The 16776-nt window shown below is 51.9% G+C and overlaps 2 protein-coding genes across 2 annotated transcripts in view; one reads left to right on the top strand and one right to left on the bottom strand.

The window, feature by feature from the left end:
- The window catches only part of LOC127474833 (zinc finger protein 883-like), a gene marked incomplete at its 3' end in the record, with an annotated part of 325030 nt that overhangs the window by 181356 nt on the left and 126898 nt on the right, over window positions 1–16776 (top strand). The gene's annotated exons all lie outside the window — the stretch shown is intronic.
- LOC127475005 (B-cell antigen receptor complex-associated protein alpha chain-like) lies at window positions 6981–9616 on the bottom strand. The gene is made up of 4 exons (XM_051796306.1): window positions 9187–9616; window positions 8897–9015; window positions 7308–7376; window positions 6981–7200 (listed from the first exon to the last, which is right to left on the bottom strand). The coding sequence occupies exons 1-4, from the start codon at window positions 9614–9616 to the stop codon at window positions 7090–7092; spliced, it is 729 nt and encodes a 242-aa protein (XP_051652266.1). The 3' UTR covers window positions 6981–7089.

Consider the following 16776-nt stretch of genomic DNA (forward strand, 5'->3'; position numbering starts at 1 on the left):
CCAAAATCCTCACAGGGACAGGAGGGGTCCAGGCTGGGCCCGAGGCCCCGGGGAGGGGCTGCGGCCGCCGCCGGCTCAGGAGCTCTGTGGGGAGAGAAAAGGGGGTGACAGCGGGGTGGGGGGTCCCCGGGGGGGCACAGACGCTCTGGGGGGACACACGACCCCCTGGGACCCCCCTCACCTTCTGGCGCAGGTAGAAGCCGAGCCCCAGCGCCAGGGAGACGAAGGCCAAGAGGAAGCCCCCGGCCCCTCCTTGGCAGCAATTGCTCAGGCTGATGGAGCCCGGCAGGGCCGGGGCCGCCGGCGGTGTCCGATCCCGGCAGGAAGCGGGGAGGGCCCCGGGGAGCGGCGGCGGCGGGCGGGGCCCTGGGGGAGCCGCCCCGAGGGGTCCCCGCCGCCCGGGGCACTGAAGGAGCCGCCCCGGGACGGGCCCTGGCGGGGGTCGCCAGAGAGGGGGGCGAGCTCGGAACAGAATCAGCTCCGGAGAATAAACCGAGGGAAACCAAAGGGCCGCGCCGGGGGAGTCTCCGCCGCCCCGGAGCTGAAAGAGCTGCCCCGCGGGACGAGCGAGGAGGGGCGGCGGGGAAACAGTCGCCCGGGGTGTGGCGAGGGAGGCGGGAATGGGATAAAAGAGAGAGAATAGAGGGATAAATCGCTTTGTTTCCCCCCTCCCTCCCCACCCCAACTCCCTTTTGTATACAGATAAAAGCAGGGATCGACATGTGCTTCCCTTCCCCCTTTTCCCTTTAAGGGATGAGAAAACAAAAGAGAAAACCTTGAGAAAGAGGGGGAAAGCCAACTCTGCAAAACCATCTCCTCTGAGATAAGTTGTGAGTGCCAAAGGAAACACTGACTCCAGAGGTGCCCCAGGGCGGCAGAGCCCCCACCCTGCCCACTCACACAGTTCAGCTCAACATTGGGGTTTTCCCCTCCCTGGCACTGCCCAGTCCAGCCCCTCCCTGGTCCCCCCATCTCCCTGCCCCTGCCCCAGCCCAGCAGAGCAGCACACTCAGGTCTGGCCCTGCAGCAGGACATGGAGGCCATGGAGCTCAGGGACAGGCCCTCTGGGGCTGCAATGCTCAGCACATCATCAGCTCAGGCAGCTCCTGCAGCCCCAGGGCCAGCCCCGCTCCCCAGCACAGCAGCAGAGAATCGGCCCCGGGCTCCTCAGGCCCCATTTGCCATCTCCAGGGGCACTGGCCACCACCAGCACCAGCTGGAGCAGCCTCAGCCCCTCAGCCCCCACAGTGGGACCCTGGGGGCAGCACACGGACTCCAGGGAGAAACCAGCAAGGCAAGGACCCTCTGGAGAGTCTGCTCCTTGGGCTTGTTCTTGAGAGCCCTGGAGAAGAAGAGCTGAGGCTTCAGGCTGTGCCCGGAGCAAATGGAGCCCCTTGTGTGGTGGAAAGAGTGCAGTGGAGCCCAGCTCATGCCAGCAGTGCCATGGCCACAGGACTGACCCAGCCCAGCCCAGGGACCAAGGCCCAGAGCACTGAGGCCTCACCGAGGCCCAGAAGGGGAGGGGGGCAGGAGAAAAAGAGCAGCTCTCAACAGGCCAAATGCTGCTGCTCCCTGGCACTGCTGCTGGGCTGGGACTCTGTTTCCCTGCCCCTCTGCACACAGGCACTGCCCTGCCAGACTCATCAGAGGTCTCAGAAGATTGAACTCACAAAAGCAAGTCACTGAAGGATCCTTGACTTTGTTTCAATGCATTCCTCGTTTACACAGACTGGGTCAAATTCAGGATGTAGACAGTGAACCAGACATGGGATGAATAATCAATATTCACTGTATACAACTTTATCCCAGGAGAAAAACCACATGAAAACCCCAACCCAGCACCACAAAACCCTGAGCAGGCAGGCTGGAACAAGGAGTCCCATTCTGAATGCTATGGAAGAGAAAACAGGCAGTTTGTGCCCTCAGAAAAGCATCCAGTCATCGTTTCCCTCAGGGCATCCTCAAGCAAAAGACTTCTTAAGAGAGTTGCCAGAGCTTGGCAGCAGGCTGTCCTTCTTAGCTTGGAAAATCTCTGCTAACTTACCTAACAATGGTACAAACCCCCCACTTTAATGTTGTCAAACAGCTGCATCTGCAGGATTCATGTTCCAGCATTACCTAATGCACAATTATCACACCTCTTAAAATGAAAGGGGAGGGAAAAAAAAGCAGAGGGTGGGGGGAGACTCCCCACCCCAGTCATCCATCAAGTGTACATCCTGGCCACTGCTCCCAAGAAATTTAATATATGCTAAAGAGATATAAAAAGACATCAAAAAGCTTTCAGAAATAAAAGTACTTCAGAAGCTAGATTTTAATATTGCCAAGTGGGTTTTTGCCAGATTATAAAGTTGACTGAAATGCCAGGATACTGCATTTTGGAAGCAGCAGCAGCTCACATATTGCCTTGTATTAGTGGCTGAAGTGTGTTGCTGATTCCAAAGCCAGACTATCATCATCTGTGGGGGAGAGTAGATAAATAAATAAATACTTAATCTCTACCAAAAAAAGCATGAATAGATGTGGTCACTTATCCAAAGAGCTGTTCTTGTTGCTGAGGACTCCTCTCTGAACACATTCACCTGTCATTCTGTCAAGGTAATAAATCCTTCCATTTATCCTTCCATTATCCTTCCAGCACACTCAAAGCCTCCTGCTATTTAATTTCAGTGGAAAAATGGCCCAAAGTGTCTAAAACATTTCCTTTTGCTCATGTAAAAGTGCTGGCATTTTACTTCCTTCCTGATAAGCCAGTGCCAATGGACCTGATTATTCTTTTCTTATTCAAAGCATATCAGTTGTTCCAAAGCACTCTCCATCTTATCAGGTGTCTGAACAGCACAGTTACTGAAAACAGTTTGTCCTGGTCCTCTCTCTGCCAGGCTATCAGATAAACCCAACTAACTCTCTGTATTTACACACAATCAAACATAAGTTGTGTCTTCAATCCACTGTAGCCTGTTTCTGGCATGCTACAGGTTTGCTGCTTGACATTAGTTGTACCCAAAACAGCAGCAGTGAATTAGCTTAGAACAAAAATATAGTCACTCCATGGCACAAAACAAAAAAGGGACACAGGATAGGAAAAAAAAAAGAGAAACATTTTGTGAAGTAAGAATGATCACTCTCATCTCAGTAGTTCATAGGTATTTATCTGGTGCTACTTGAAAAAGAGCATGGAAGCAGTAGGATCTAAATGCATTCAAAACCAACAGACCTCATGAGTAGAAAAACAATTTCTTTTTTTTGTTTATTTTATTCTCCTGTCCTCTAGGAACTGTGTCTGATTTGCAAGGGGTGAGAAAGTGAAAGAAAGGAAAATGGTTACAGTGTCTGAAAGCATTCAAATGCCTTTACAGTTTTTGTCAGTAACAAGACTGATTTTCATGATCCAACCTTCATTTGGCACTAAAAGATCCTCACAAAAACAAACAAAAAAACCCACTTTCCCCCACACAAGTCTCTCATCAACTCTCCTTTTCATTGTATCTTAGATACAGAATTTTCAGTGCTGACTACTGAGGAATAACACAAGATCAACTCCTTCAGAAGGGCCAGGGCTTTGAAGATTTTGCTTCCTGCCCAGCCCTAGGGAACAGGCACAGCATCTCCCTTCCTTCTTCTCAGGATGACAGGATATCCTCGGGATGAGCCCAGTGTTGGAAGAGTTAAACATTAACCTGGCTGTGCCCTGGGCACTCTCAGCTGGCTAAATGAAAAGTTCTGGAAGGCTGGGAGAAATCCTGAGTTGCAGCTCTTTGATTAAGTACAGCCTTCTTTAGAAGCTGAAGCTCCAGCCCCTGAGTGGAGGATCCTTCCCACCACTTCTCCCACTGACAGTCCCCCTAAGCAATAAAATATCAAACATAAAAAGACAGTGACATTCATCCTCTGCAAAGACAGGACCAAATCCTGCAGCCAATTTGATGACAGAAAAAAAATTTAAAAGGAAATAAAGAATACACAGAAAATTGCTTGATCCTTAGTTACATTTTCAGTATATGGAGAACTACACAAACTGTCAGTAGCAGAGTGCTCAGAGTACATAAAGGAGTGTGATTTCACCATTTTGTTAAATCTTGGTTTTACTAGATTTTTGTGTCCTGTATTTCTTTAAAAATATTCACGTGTGAGGGTGTAAAAAGTGTTTCTTTCAAAAACAGCTCTAGAAACCAACCCAGAAATAGGGGGAAAGGGGTGAAAGAGCAGCAGTCACACGTACAAGAATGGTCTGAATAAATAAAGTCACCTCCTGCCCACCCATCCTGGCACCTGATGGGAAGGAGTTTTGGAAACGCTTAGGAACAAGCTAGCACTATATTTTAGATATGACTTTTTCATCTCTACATCTACAGGACTTTAAACTGTTTCATGTCTGTAAGGGGGGTACTTTTGAATTAGATGATCAATGGAGCATAGAGGCATGAGAAAGGAATCATATTAGGATGTGAAACCAGCCAGAGTATGGTACAGTGTAACTTCATGGCACAAGCTAATTGTAAGGTCCATTGTGCTTTTTAGCAAGTCAGCCTAATATCCCCTATTATCAGAGCTGAGTTCTTCCTTGGTTTGGCTACATATTGCAAGATAGATACATCTACCCTTGAAACACAATGCTAGAGGTCATACATAGGGGTGAGAAAGATGATGATGGGAGGAAGATTCTGTGGGCAGGGGTCGCTGGCCCCTTGCCCTACAGCAGGGCATGCACAGACTGTTGCTATCAGGTGATGAACAGGCAGGGTTTGGCTGCCACTCAGGCATCACCTTATACTGGGTACTGGCCCTACGTGGTGTAATGCAGAGCTGATAAAATGGGGTGTCAGGACTGCTGGGGTGAGCGATCCTCATCCTGCCATGGAGACTGTGTTGTTCCACGGGGACGCCCGCTAAGCACGGGCACCGACCAGCTGCTGCAGATCCTGGCAGCCCTGGCCTGTCTGTGTGGGTAAGCACAGTTTATTGACAGGAAGCAACTGAGAGAACAAACTTTTTAATATCCTTTTAGTGTTCCTTTAATTCCCCTTTTATGTTTATGGTATTTTTCCTTTAGTTTCCCTTTTTACTAACCAATACCGTGTTATCCATAATATTGTGTTAAGATCCTTTTTTGGTATCCCTTTTCACTAGTTAATACTGTATTAAAGGCTGTTCGTAGTATTTGTTTTAATGCCACCCGATAAGATAGTTATTTTGTATCCTTTTTTTTTAGTTTTTAATTCCTCTTGCTACGTTTATTATTACTATTATTCTCACTGTAATAAAAGATATTTTGTGTGTTTGAGTATTTCTAGCACTTGGCTTTATTCCGGACATGTATCCAAACGAACTGCTACATAAGGTTGGAATGTGCCATATCACTCAACAAACAACCCCACAGTATCCTAACAAACCCTAATGGGATGCAGGATCCAGCTCAGTGTAACTGCATGACCCTCATAGACCTTTTGCACAGGAGAGCAACAACTCCCATGCCTCACATGCACTCCCCAGCCCACCCCAAATGTACAGGGGTGGCTTCACTGTACCCACAGCATTCTCTTGATCTGGTTCCACGGAGATGAGAGTGTGATCTCTGAACTGCAGTCTGATTTTGCTGTCTATTTTTGGCAATTTCCCACCTAAGAAAAATAAATCCTCCTCAGAAAGGAAGAAAACTGTCAGGGGTGACAGCAGGTCTGTCAGCACCTTGGCACATACTGACGAAGCAATAGATGTTGACCAGATCAAAGTATACCCCTGAGATAGACTGAAAGAGAGGACTGAAAATGGAGGCCCTGATCCTGACAACATACTGATGCATCCTGAAGAAGCTGTCCTGTGGGAACAGAGAACACTGTCTCATGAGAACAGGAGCACTGTCTCATGAGAACAAGGACCTGTTTTGAACGAGAGTGGTTGGGAAGAACATCAACATGAGAGAAAAATAAGAGCAGGTGCTCGGGACTGTTGTGGGAAAGAACTGGGCTGTTTTGAGAAAGAGCAAAGTTGTTGTGAGAAAGTAGAGTTTAGAAAATGCACCTATTAGCTGTAAGAATTCTGGTGTGAAAGTTTGAACTGTCCTATCGGTGTGCATTACGTGTGTTCAAAAACTGTACTTAAGGGGCTGCGCAGCAGCCCCGGGTGGCTGTCCCTGCTTTTTCCTTGGAATAAACTTTGCTGGAACCTTTTTTCGTGTCGCTTTGGCCGTTCCGACATTATCAGCGACAGATAATGGGGTAGAAATGGAGGATAATGGGGCAGAAATGGGGGATAATGAGGGCAAATGGGAAATAATGGGGGGAAATGGGGTAAAATGAGGTGAAATAGGGAAGAAAGGGAGAGAAATGGGAGGGTAATGGGGGAGAGTGAGGGGGAAATGGGGAAAATGAGGGGTAATGAGGAAAAATAGGAGATTATGGGGGATAGTGAGGGGGAAATGGGGGATAAGGAAGAAGAAATGTGGGATAATGGGGGATAATGGGGGAAAATGGTGAATAATAGGGAAAAATGTCAGATAATGAGGGAAAATGGGGAATAATAGGGGAGAAATGTGGGATAATGGGGGAAACGGGGAACAGTGGGGGAAAATATGGGATAATGGAGGGAAAAGAAGGGATAATGGTTGAAAAGGGGGGGAAATGGGTGTCTGAGAGGAAAAGTGGGGATAATGGGGGGAATGGGGGAAATAAGGGAAAATAGGGGATAAGGGGGGAAAATGGGGGAAATGAGGGAAAACGAGGTAATGAGGAAAATGGGGATAATGAGGGAAAATGGGAGAAATGAGGGAAAATGGGGAAAATAGGGGATGAAGAAGGAAAATGGGGGATAATAGGGGAAAAATGGGGGTCACTACAAGACCCCCCTTCCCATCAGACTCTGAGGCATCTCTGCTCTCACCTGCCTCCCCTTGTTGATTAATTAACCACTCATTAATTACTAACAAGTAACTAACCCCCCAAAACCCACAGAACCCACAGCAGTTTTATTTTGGAGGGGGGTCAGCACAGCCTTGTGTCACCAGAGTAGAGCATTGGGGGGGGCCAAGCAGAGCCAGGGGGTCCCAAACCCCTTCCCGGGGGGTCCCACCCCCCTTTTTCGGGGGGTCCCTCAGGGCTTTTCCAGCTGGGAGTCGCCGGGGAGGGTCCCCACGTCCTGGTAGGTGGGTTGGACCCCCCGGGAAATGTCCTCGTACATCGAACACTCGTCCAGGTTCAGCCCCTGAAAACGAGGAAAGGGGGGGATTCGGGTCGGTTTGGGGGGGTTTAGAGAGTGATAGACCCCCCCCCCAGCACGATTTTGGGGCACGGGGGCCCCCAGAACGTCACCTCGTAGAGGTTTTCCTCCTCGCATGTGGTTTTTTCGGGGTGCAGCAGCTGCTCGTTGGCCCAGCGCTTCTGGGGGGGGGGAACAGGGGGCACGGGGGGGGTTTGGAGTGGCCAGGAGGGCTTTGGGGGCACCAGAGGGGATTTAGGGGTGGCCAGGGGGGGTTTAGGGGTGGCCGGGGGGGAAAAAAGGGGGCACAGGGAATTTTTGGGGTGGCCAGGGGGGTTTTGGGGGACACCAGGGGAGATTTAGGGGTGGCGGGGGGGGGTTGGAGGTACAGGGGGGTTTTGGGGTGGCCGGGGGGGGGGTTCTGGGGGCACCGGGGGGGGGTTCTGGGGGCACCAGGGGGGATTTAGGGGTGGCCGGGGGGGGAGGAAAGGGAGCACAGGGGGGTTTTGGGGTGGCCAGGGGGGTTTTGGGAGCACCAGGGGGTTTTTGGAGTGGCCAGGGGGGGTTTTCTGGGGGCACAAGGGGGGATTTAGGGGTGGCCGGGGGGGGGGAAAGAGGGCACAGGGGGGTTTTGGGGTGGCCAGGGGGCGTTTTGGGGGCACTAGGGGGGTTTTGGGGTGGCCGGGGGGGGTTTCTGGGGGCACCAGGGGGGATTTAAGGGTGGCCGGAGGAGGGGGAAAAAAAGGCACAAGGGGGTTTTGAGGTGGCCAGGGGGTGTTTGGGGGGGCTCCAGGGGGGTTTTGGGGGGGCTGGGGGGTTTGGGGGACACTAGAGGGATTTAGGGGTGGCCGGAGGGGGTTGGGCTGGCCAGGGGGGTTTTGGGGGGCACCAGGGGGATTTAGGGGTGGCCAGGGGGGTTTTGGGGGGCACCAGGGGGATTTAGGGGTGGCCAGGGGGATTTTGGGGGGCACCAGGGGGATTTAGGGGTGGCCAGGGGGGTTTTGGGGGGCACCAGGGGGATTTAGGGGTGGCCAGGGGGGGTTGGGTGTCTCTGGGGAGGACTGGGGGGATTTGGGGATGGCAAGAGGAGGTTGGGGGGAACTGGGGGGGACTGGGGGGAACTGGGAGGTACGGGGGGGTTGAAGGGATTTTGGGGCATCTGGGGGGGGGGGGAATTGGGGGTACCAGGGGGTTTGGGGGGTTGGGGAGGATTGGGGTTACCCAGGGGGGGATTTTGGGGGACCTGGAGGGCAATTGGTGTCCCCAGGGTCTCAATTAATGTCCCCAATGTCTCAATTGGTGTCCCCAGTGTCCCATTTACATGACCCGATGTCCCAGCTGGTGTCCCCAGTGTCCCAGTTGGTGTCCCCAGTGTCCAAGTTGGTGTCCCCAGTGTCCCAATTAGGTGTCCCCAGTGTCCCAATTGGCATCCCCAGTGTCCCATTTAGGGGTCCCAAAGTTCCAGCTGCTGTCCCCAGTGTCCCAGCTGGGGGTCCCAGTGTCCAATTGGGGGTCCCAGTGACAGAACTGGGGGTCCCAGTGTCCCAGTTGGTGTCCCCCTGTCCCAGTTGTCCCAGTGTCCCAGTTGGTGTCCCAGTGTCCCAGTTGGGTGTCCCAGTTGTCCCAGTGTCCCAGTTGGTGTCCCAGTGTCCCAGTTGGTGTCCCCCTGTCCCAGCTGTCCCAGTTTGTCCCAGTGTCCCACCCTGAGCAGCAGCAGCAGCCCCGGCCCGGCCGAGCAGAGCAGCAGCAGCACCCCCTGCGCCGTCAGGATCCGGTTCTTGGTGCTCTCCCTCAGCGCCAGGAACGGGGCGGGAACCGGCTCTGTGGGAACGGGACTGGGTAACTGGGAGGGACTGGGTACACTGGGAGGGACTGGGTATACTGGGAGGGACTGGGTTAAACTGGGAGGGACTGGGCTATACTGGTACCATACTGGGGGCACCGGGAGGGGCCGAGTGACTTGGCTGAGCCCCCCCCGCGCCCCCCACTCACCGAGGACCCTGACGAAGGTGCCGCAGCTCTGGGCCGTCTCCCCCCCGGACTCCATGCGGCAGAAGAAGAGCCCGGAGTCGTTGTGGGACAGTTTGGGGAAGGTCAGGGTGGAGCTTCCCCCCCCTTCCAGCACCACCTGGTCCATCCAGCGGCCCCCCGGGTGGCCACCACCTCCTGGGGCCAGGGGCAGCTCCGGGGGACCTCCCCGAGCCCGGGGGGACACGCCTGGAGCCAGGTCAGGGCGGTGTCGGGGGGGCCTCGGAGTTGGAACTCGAGGGTCAGGGGGGTCCCCACGGGCCCCTCGCGGGAGGGGGGCCCCCCCCACACCCGGAGCCACCCCTGGGGCGGGGCCGGGGAGCAGGAGGGGCTCGGGGGGCTCCCGGTGGTCACGGTCACGGGGGTCGGCGTCTCGGGGGGCTCCAGGGGTCATGCACGGGGCGCAGCCTTCGGGGGGGGTCTGGGAGCACTGGGAGCCTGCGGGGACAGAGGGGGGGTTAGGGGAGGTCACCAGTGCCCCCCAACCCCCATGGAGGGCGACTGACCCTGAGGGGGTCACTGGGGGTCCCTGTCCCTGCTGGGGGGGGTCTTTGGGAGTTCCCAGAACAGTGAGGGGTCATTGGGGGTCCCCCCGGGGTCTTTGGGGGTCCCCCAGACCCATCAGAAGGTCATTGGGCCCCCCTCAGCCCCTCCCAGTTTCCCCCCTTCCCCCTCCCAGTTTTGGTTCCCTGTCCCAGTTTGGGAACAGGAAATACTGGTTGGGGGGGGGGGCGGGGGACATTTTGACACGGGTGTGGGGGACAAAACCTGATGCTGAGACCACCTGAGACCCCCCAGACCCAAACCCTGAGACCCCCAGACCCAAATGGAGACCTTGGGATCCCTGAGACCCCCAGACCCAAATCCTGAGCCCCTTGGACCCAAACTGAGCCCCCCTGACCCAAACTGAGCCCCCCAGACCCAAACCCTGAGACCCCCAGACCCAAATCCTGAGCCCCCCAGACCCAAAACCTGAGATCCCCAGAGCCAAACTGAGACCCCCAGACCCAAATCCTGAGCCCCCCAGACGCAAAAGCTGAGATCCCCAGACCCAAACTAAGACCCCCAGAACGAAGGCCCCCAGACCCAAACTGAGGCCTTGGGACCCCTGAGACCCCCAGACCCAAAGCCTGAGACCCCCTGACCCAAGCTGACACCCCAGAGACCCCTCAGACCCAAACTGAGACCCCCCCACACACCAAAACTGAGACCCCCACACCCAAATCCTACCTGCGAGGAGCAGTGTTATAAGTGATCTAAAGAAATTTGCTGTTCAAATGAGAGAAAGAGTTAATAAAGCTATTATATTGTGTTAACTGCTTTGTTGGAATCACAAGTTAGAGTGTTATGCAATGCCTAACCACAAGTTCTGTAAGCTGCAAACTGATTTACCACAACGCAATGATGATTTAGCATATTGTACTTTGAAGCTGTTTGTTCTAAGCATATTAATGGGGAGCAATACGGAGGGGTCGGCCACGAAGAGTCCGGGTGATCAACCGTCATCCTGATGGAAGTTTCCAGAACCACGGCCTAATAGAGACTAATGACTTTAAAATTATTGGTGGACACCCCTCAACAACGGAGATGGCCCGTGAAAGGAGGAACCAACCCAGAGCTGGCCCGCGAAGAGGGAACCAAGCAGGATGCAGCCCATGAAATCTCCACCAATGGACTGATGACATGACTTTGGGGGGGAGGTGACAAAGGAGGGTATAATAAGTGCTGTTTCTGTTCCCCTTTGCGGACTGCGGCAGGAACAGGGGTTTCCTCCGGTCGCCTGGTCAGCCGTTTTTGCTTGTTTGTGGCATTAAAAAATCTTTTATAGCTTGCAACCTAAATTTAAAGCCTCATTACCTGTCACAAGGTACAGTTGTTGGAGTAGCCTAGGCACTTCTTGGGCAGGAAGAGTTTTCTGTGGTGGCACCTTTTGTCTGGTAGGAATCTTCATTTGGATTCAATATTTAAAAGGAGGGACCAGCCCTTGCAGCGCAGGGTAGAAAAAAGGGAACAGCAGCTCTTTCCACCAGGAAAAAAAGTGTGGAACCTTTGGCTTTGAGGTACAATTGCTGGGGAAGGCTGGGCACTTTGGCAGGAAGAGCTTTCTGTGGTGGCACCTTTTGTCTGGCAGGAATCTTCATTTGGAGTAAATTTTTCAGGAGGTGGGACCAGCTATTAAAGTACAGTGCTGAAAAAAGGAAACAGCAGCTATTTCCCTAAGGAGAAAAAGTCTGGAACCTTTGGCTTCAGGTGTAGTTGGTGCAGCCTGGGCACTTCTTGGGCAGGAAAAACTTTCTGTGGTGGCACCTTTTGTCTGGCAGGAATCTTCAGTTGGAGTAAATTTTTCAGGAGGTGGGACCGGCCATTGCAGCGCAGGGCAGAAAAAAGAGAACAGCAGCTCTTTCCCTAAGGAAAAAAAGTCTTGAACCTTAGTCTTTCAGCTGTAGTTGTTGGGGCAGTCTGGGCACTTCTCGGGCAGCAAGAGTTTTCTGTGGTGGCACATTTTGTCTGGCAGGAATATGCAGTTGGATTCAATTTTTCAGGAGGTGGGAAGGCCATTGAAGAGCAGGGCACAAAAAAGGGAAAAACTACTCTTTCCACCAGGAAAAAAAGTCTGGATCCTTCGGTTTCAGATGTAAGTGGTGGGCAGCCTGGTCACATCTTGGGCAGTAAGACCTCTCTGTTGGGGCACCTTTTGTCTGGCAGGAATCTTCATTTGGATTCAATTTTTCAGGAGGTGGGACTGGCCATTGAAGCGCAGGGCTTAAAAAAATGGAACAGCAGCTCTTCCCAACAGGAAAAAATTCGGGAAGCATTGGTTTCAGGTGCCATTGGTAGGGCAGCCTGGGCACTTTTTGGGCAGCAAAAAATTCCTGTGGTGGCAACTTTTTTTTAGGAGGAATCTTCATTTGGATTCACTATTCTAGGAGGTGGGACCGGCCGATGCAGAGCAGGGCAGAAAAAAGGGAACAGCAGCTCTTTCCACCAGGAAAAAAAGTCTGGATCCTTTGGTTTTGAGGTGTAGTTGGTGTAGCCTGGGTACTTCTTGGGTAGAAAGAGTTTTCTGTCGTGGCACATTTTGTCTGGCAGGTATCTTCAGCTGGATTTAATTTTCCAGGAGGTGGGACCGGTCATTGCAGCGCAGGACTGAAAAAAGGGAACAACAGCTCTTTCCCTAAGGAAAAAAAGTCTGGATCCTTTGGTTTCAAGTGTAGTTACTGGGGCAGGCTGGGTACTTCTTGGGCAGGAAGAGTTTTGTGTGGTGGCACATTTTGTCTGGTAGGAATCGTCAGTTGGAGTAAATTTTTCAGGAGAAGGGACAATAAATTTTCCAGGAGGTGGGACCGGCCATTGCAGTGCAGGACTGAAAAAAGGGAACAGCAGCTCTTTCCACGAGGAAAAAAAAGTCTGGAACCTTTGGCTTCAGGTGTAGTTTTTTGGGAAGCCTGGGCAATTCTTGGGCAGGAAGAGTTTTCTGTGGTGGCACCTTCTGTCTGGCAGGAACCTTTAGCTGGATTCAATTTTTTAAAAGGTGGGACTGGCCATTGCAGCAAAGAGCTGAAAAAACGGAACAGCAGCTCTTTCCCTAAGGAAAAAAAGTCTGGATCCTTTGGCTTCAGGAGTAGTTGGTGGGGCAGCCTGGGCACTTCTTGAGCACCAAGACCTTTCTGTGGTGGCAGCTTTTGTCTGGCAGGAATTTTCATTTACAATAAACTTTCCAGGAGGTGGGACCGGCCATTGCAGCGCAGGCCTGAAAAAAGGGAACTGCAGCTCTTTCCACCAGGAAAAAAGTCTGGATCCTTTGGCTTCAGGTGTAGTTGGTGGGGCAGGCTGGGCACTTCTAGGGCAGGAAGAGTTTTCTGTGGTGGCACCTTTTGTCTGGCAGGAATCTTCCGTTGGACTAAATTTTTCAGGAGGTGATACTGGTCATTGCAGCGCAGGACTAAAAAAAGGGAACAGCAGCACTTTCCGCAAAGAAAAAAAGGCAGGATCCTTTTGCTTCAGGTTTAGTTGGTACAGCCTGGGTACTTCTTGGCCAGGAAGAGTTTCTGTGGTGGCACCTTTTGTCTGGCAGGAATCTTCATTTGGATTCAATTTTCCAGGAGGTGGGACCTGCCATTGCAGAGCAGGACTGAAAAGAGGGAACAGCAGCTCTTTCCCCCGGTAAAAAAAGTCTGGATCCTGTGGTTTCAGGTGCAGTTTTTGAGGCAGCCTGGGCATTTTTTGGGCAGGAAGAACTTTCTCTGGTGGAACCTTTTGTCTGGCAGGAATCTTCAGTTGGATTCAACTTTTAAAAGGTGGGACCGGCCACTGCAGCGCAGACATGAAAAAAGGGAACAACAGCTCTTTCCACCAGGAAAAAAAGTCTGGATCCTTTGGCTTCAGGTGTAGTTGGTGGGGCAGGCTGGGCACTTCTAGGGCAGGGAGAGTTTTCTGTGGTGGCACCTTTTGTCTGGCAGGAATCTTCAGTTGGAGTAAATTTTCCAGGAGATGGGACCGGCCATTGCAGAGTAGGACTGAAAAAAGGGAACAACAGCTCTTTCCACCAGGAAAAAAGTCTGGATCCATTGGCTTCAGGTGTAGTTTGTGCAGGCTGGGCACTTCTAGGGCAGCAAGAGCTTTCTGTTGTGGCACCTTTTGTCTGGCAGGAATCTTCAGTTGGATTCAATTTTCCAGGAGGTGGGACCGGCCATTGCAGAGCAGGACAGAAAAAAGGGAACAACAGCTCTTTCCACCAGGAAAAAAGTCTGGATCCTTTGGCTTCAGGTCTATTTGCTGCGGCAGGCTGGTTACTTCTTGGGCAGGAAGAGTTTTCTGTGGTAGCAACTTTTGTCTGGTAGGAATCTTCAGCTAGATTCAATTTTTTAAAAGGTGGGACCGGCCATTGCAGAGCAGGGCTGAAAAAAGGGAACAGCAGCTCTTTCCACCAGGAAAAAAAGGCTGGATCCTTTGGCTTCAGGTGTAGTTGGTAAGGCTGGCTGGGCACATCTTGGGGAACAAGAACTTTCTGTGGTGGCACCTTTTGTCTGGCAGGAATCTTCAGTTGGATTCAATTTTTTAAACGGTGGGACTGGCCATTGCAGCGAAGGGCTGAAAAAAGGGAACAGCAGCTCTTTCCACCAGGAAAAAAAGTCTGGATCCCTTGGCTTTGAGATGCAGTGGGTGTGGCAGCCTGGGTACTTCTTGGGCTAGATGAGTTTTCTGTGGTGGCACCTTTTGTCTGGCAGGAATCTTCATTTACAATAAATTTTCCAGGAGGAGGGACCGGCCATTGCAGTGCAGGGCTGAAAAAAGGGAACAGCAGCTCTTTCCACCAGGAAAAAAAGTCTGGATCCTTTGGCTTTGAGGTGCAGTTGGTGGGGCAGCCTGGGCACTTCTTGGCATAGATGAGTTCTCTGTTGTGGCACCTTTTGTATGGCAGGAATCTTCAGTTGGATTCAATTTTCCAGGAGGTGGGACCGACCATTGCAGCGCACTACTTAAAAAAGGGAACAGCAGCTCTTTCCACCAGGAAAAAATTCTGGAAGCTTTGGTTTCAGGTGTAGTTGGTGGGGCAGCCTGGGCACTTCTTGAGCATCAAGACCTTTCTGTGGTGGCACCTTTTGCCTGGCAGGAATCTTCATCTGGAGTAAAGTTTTCTGGAAGTGAGAACGGCCATTGCAGCACAGGTCTGAAAATAGGGAACAGCAGCTCTTTCCACCAGGAAAAAAAGTCTGGATCCTTTGGCTTCAGGTGCAGTTCTTTCGGCAGCCTGGGCACTTCTTGGGCAGCAAAGACCTTTCGGTGGTGGCACCTTTTGTCTGGCAGGAATCTTCATTTGCATTCAATTTTCCAGGAGGTGGGACCGGCCATTGCAGTGCAGGGCTGAAAAAAGGGAACAGCAGCTCTTTCACCAGGAAAAAGTTCTGGAAGCTTTGTCTTTGAGGTGAAGTTGGTGGGGCAGCCTGGGCACTTCTTGGGCAGCAAAGACCTTTCTGTGGTGGCACCATTTCTCTGGCAGGAATCTTTAGTTGGATTCAATTTCTCAGGAGGTGGGACCGGCATTACAGAACAGGACTGAAAAAAGGGAACAGCAGCTCTTTCTACCAGGAAAAAATGTCTGGTACCTTTGGCTTTGAGGTGCAGATTTTGGGGCAGCCTGGACACTTCTTGGGCAGCAAAGACCTTTCTGTGGTGGCACCTTTTGTCTGGCAGGAATCTTCATCTGGAGTAAAGTTTTCTGGAGGTGAGACCGGCATTACAGAACAGGACTGCAAAAAGGGAACAGCAGCTCTTTCTACCAGGAAAAATATCTGGATCCTTTGGCTTCAGGTGTAGTTGGTGCAACCTGGGTACTTCTTGGGCAGGAAGAGTTTTCTGTAGTGGCACCTTTTCTCTGGCAGGAATCTTCAGTCCGATATAATTTTCAAGGAGGTGGGGCCGACCATTGCAGCACTGGCCTGAAAAAAGGGAACAGCAGCTCTTTCCACCAGGAAAAAAAGTCTGGATCCTTTGGTTTTGAGGTGTAGTTGGTGGGGCAGCCTGGGCACTTCTTGGGCAGCAAGAGATTCCTGTGGTGGCACCTTTTGTCTGGCAGGAATCTTCATTTGGAGCAAAGATTTCTGGAGGTGGGACCGGCCACTGAAGAACAGGCTTGAAAAAAGGGAACAGCAGCTCTTTCTACCAGGAAAAAAAGTCTGAATCCTTTGGCTTCAGGTGCAGTTCTTGGGGCAGCCTGGGCACTTTTTGGGCAGCAAGATATTCCTGTGTTGGCCCCTTTTGTCTGGCAGGAATCTTCATTTGCATTCAATTTTCCAGGAGGTGGGACCGGCCATTGCAGCGCACGGCTTAAAAAAGGGAACAGCAGCTCTTTCCACCAGGAAAAAATCTGGAAGCTTTGGCTTCAGGTGTAGTTTGTGCAGCCTGGGAACTTCTTGGGAAGGAAGAGTTTTTTGTGGCGGCACCTTTTGTCTGGCAGGAATCTTCATTTAGAGTAAATTTTTCAGGAGGTGGGACAAGCCATTGCAGCAGGGCTGAAAAAAGGGAACAGCAGCTCTTTCCACCAGGAAAAAACGTCTGGATCCTTTGGCTTCAGGTGCAGTTCTTGGGGCAGCCTGGGAACTTCTTGGGCATCAAGACCTTTCTGTGGTAGCACCTTTTGTCTGGCAGGAATCTTCATCTGGAGTAAAGTTTTCCGGAGGTGGGACCGGCCATTGCAGCACAGGACTGCAAAAAGGGAAAAGCAGCTCTTTCTACCAGGAAAAAAAGTCTGGATCCTTTGGTTTCAGGTGTAGTTAGTGCAGTCTGGGTACTTCTTGGGCAGGAAGAGTTTTCTGTGGTGGCACCTTTTGTCTGGCAGGAATCTTCAGTCGGATTCAATTTTCCAGGAGGTGGGACCGGCCATTGCAGCGCAGGACTGAAAAAAGGGAACAGCAGCTCTTTCCCTGAGGAAAAAAAGTCTGGATCCTTTGGCTTCAGGTGTAGTTGTTGCAGCCTGGGTACTTCTTGGGATAGATGAGTTTTCTGTGGTGGCACCTTTTTTCTGGCAGGAATCTTCAGTAGGATTCAGTTTTT

This window comes from Manacus candei, unplaced genomic scaffold (assembly GCF_025592945.1).
Source record: "Manacus candei isolate 608988 ecotype Guabito, Panama unplaced genomic scaffold, ASM2559294v1 h1tg000045l, whole genome shotgun sequence".
Lineage (NCBI taxonomy): Eukaryota > Metazoa > Chordata > Aves > Passeriformes > Pipridae > Manacus > Manacus candei.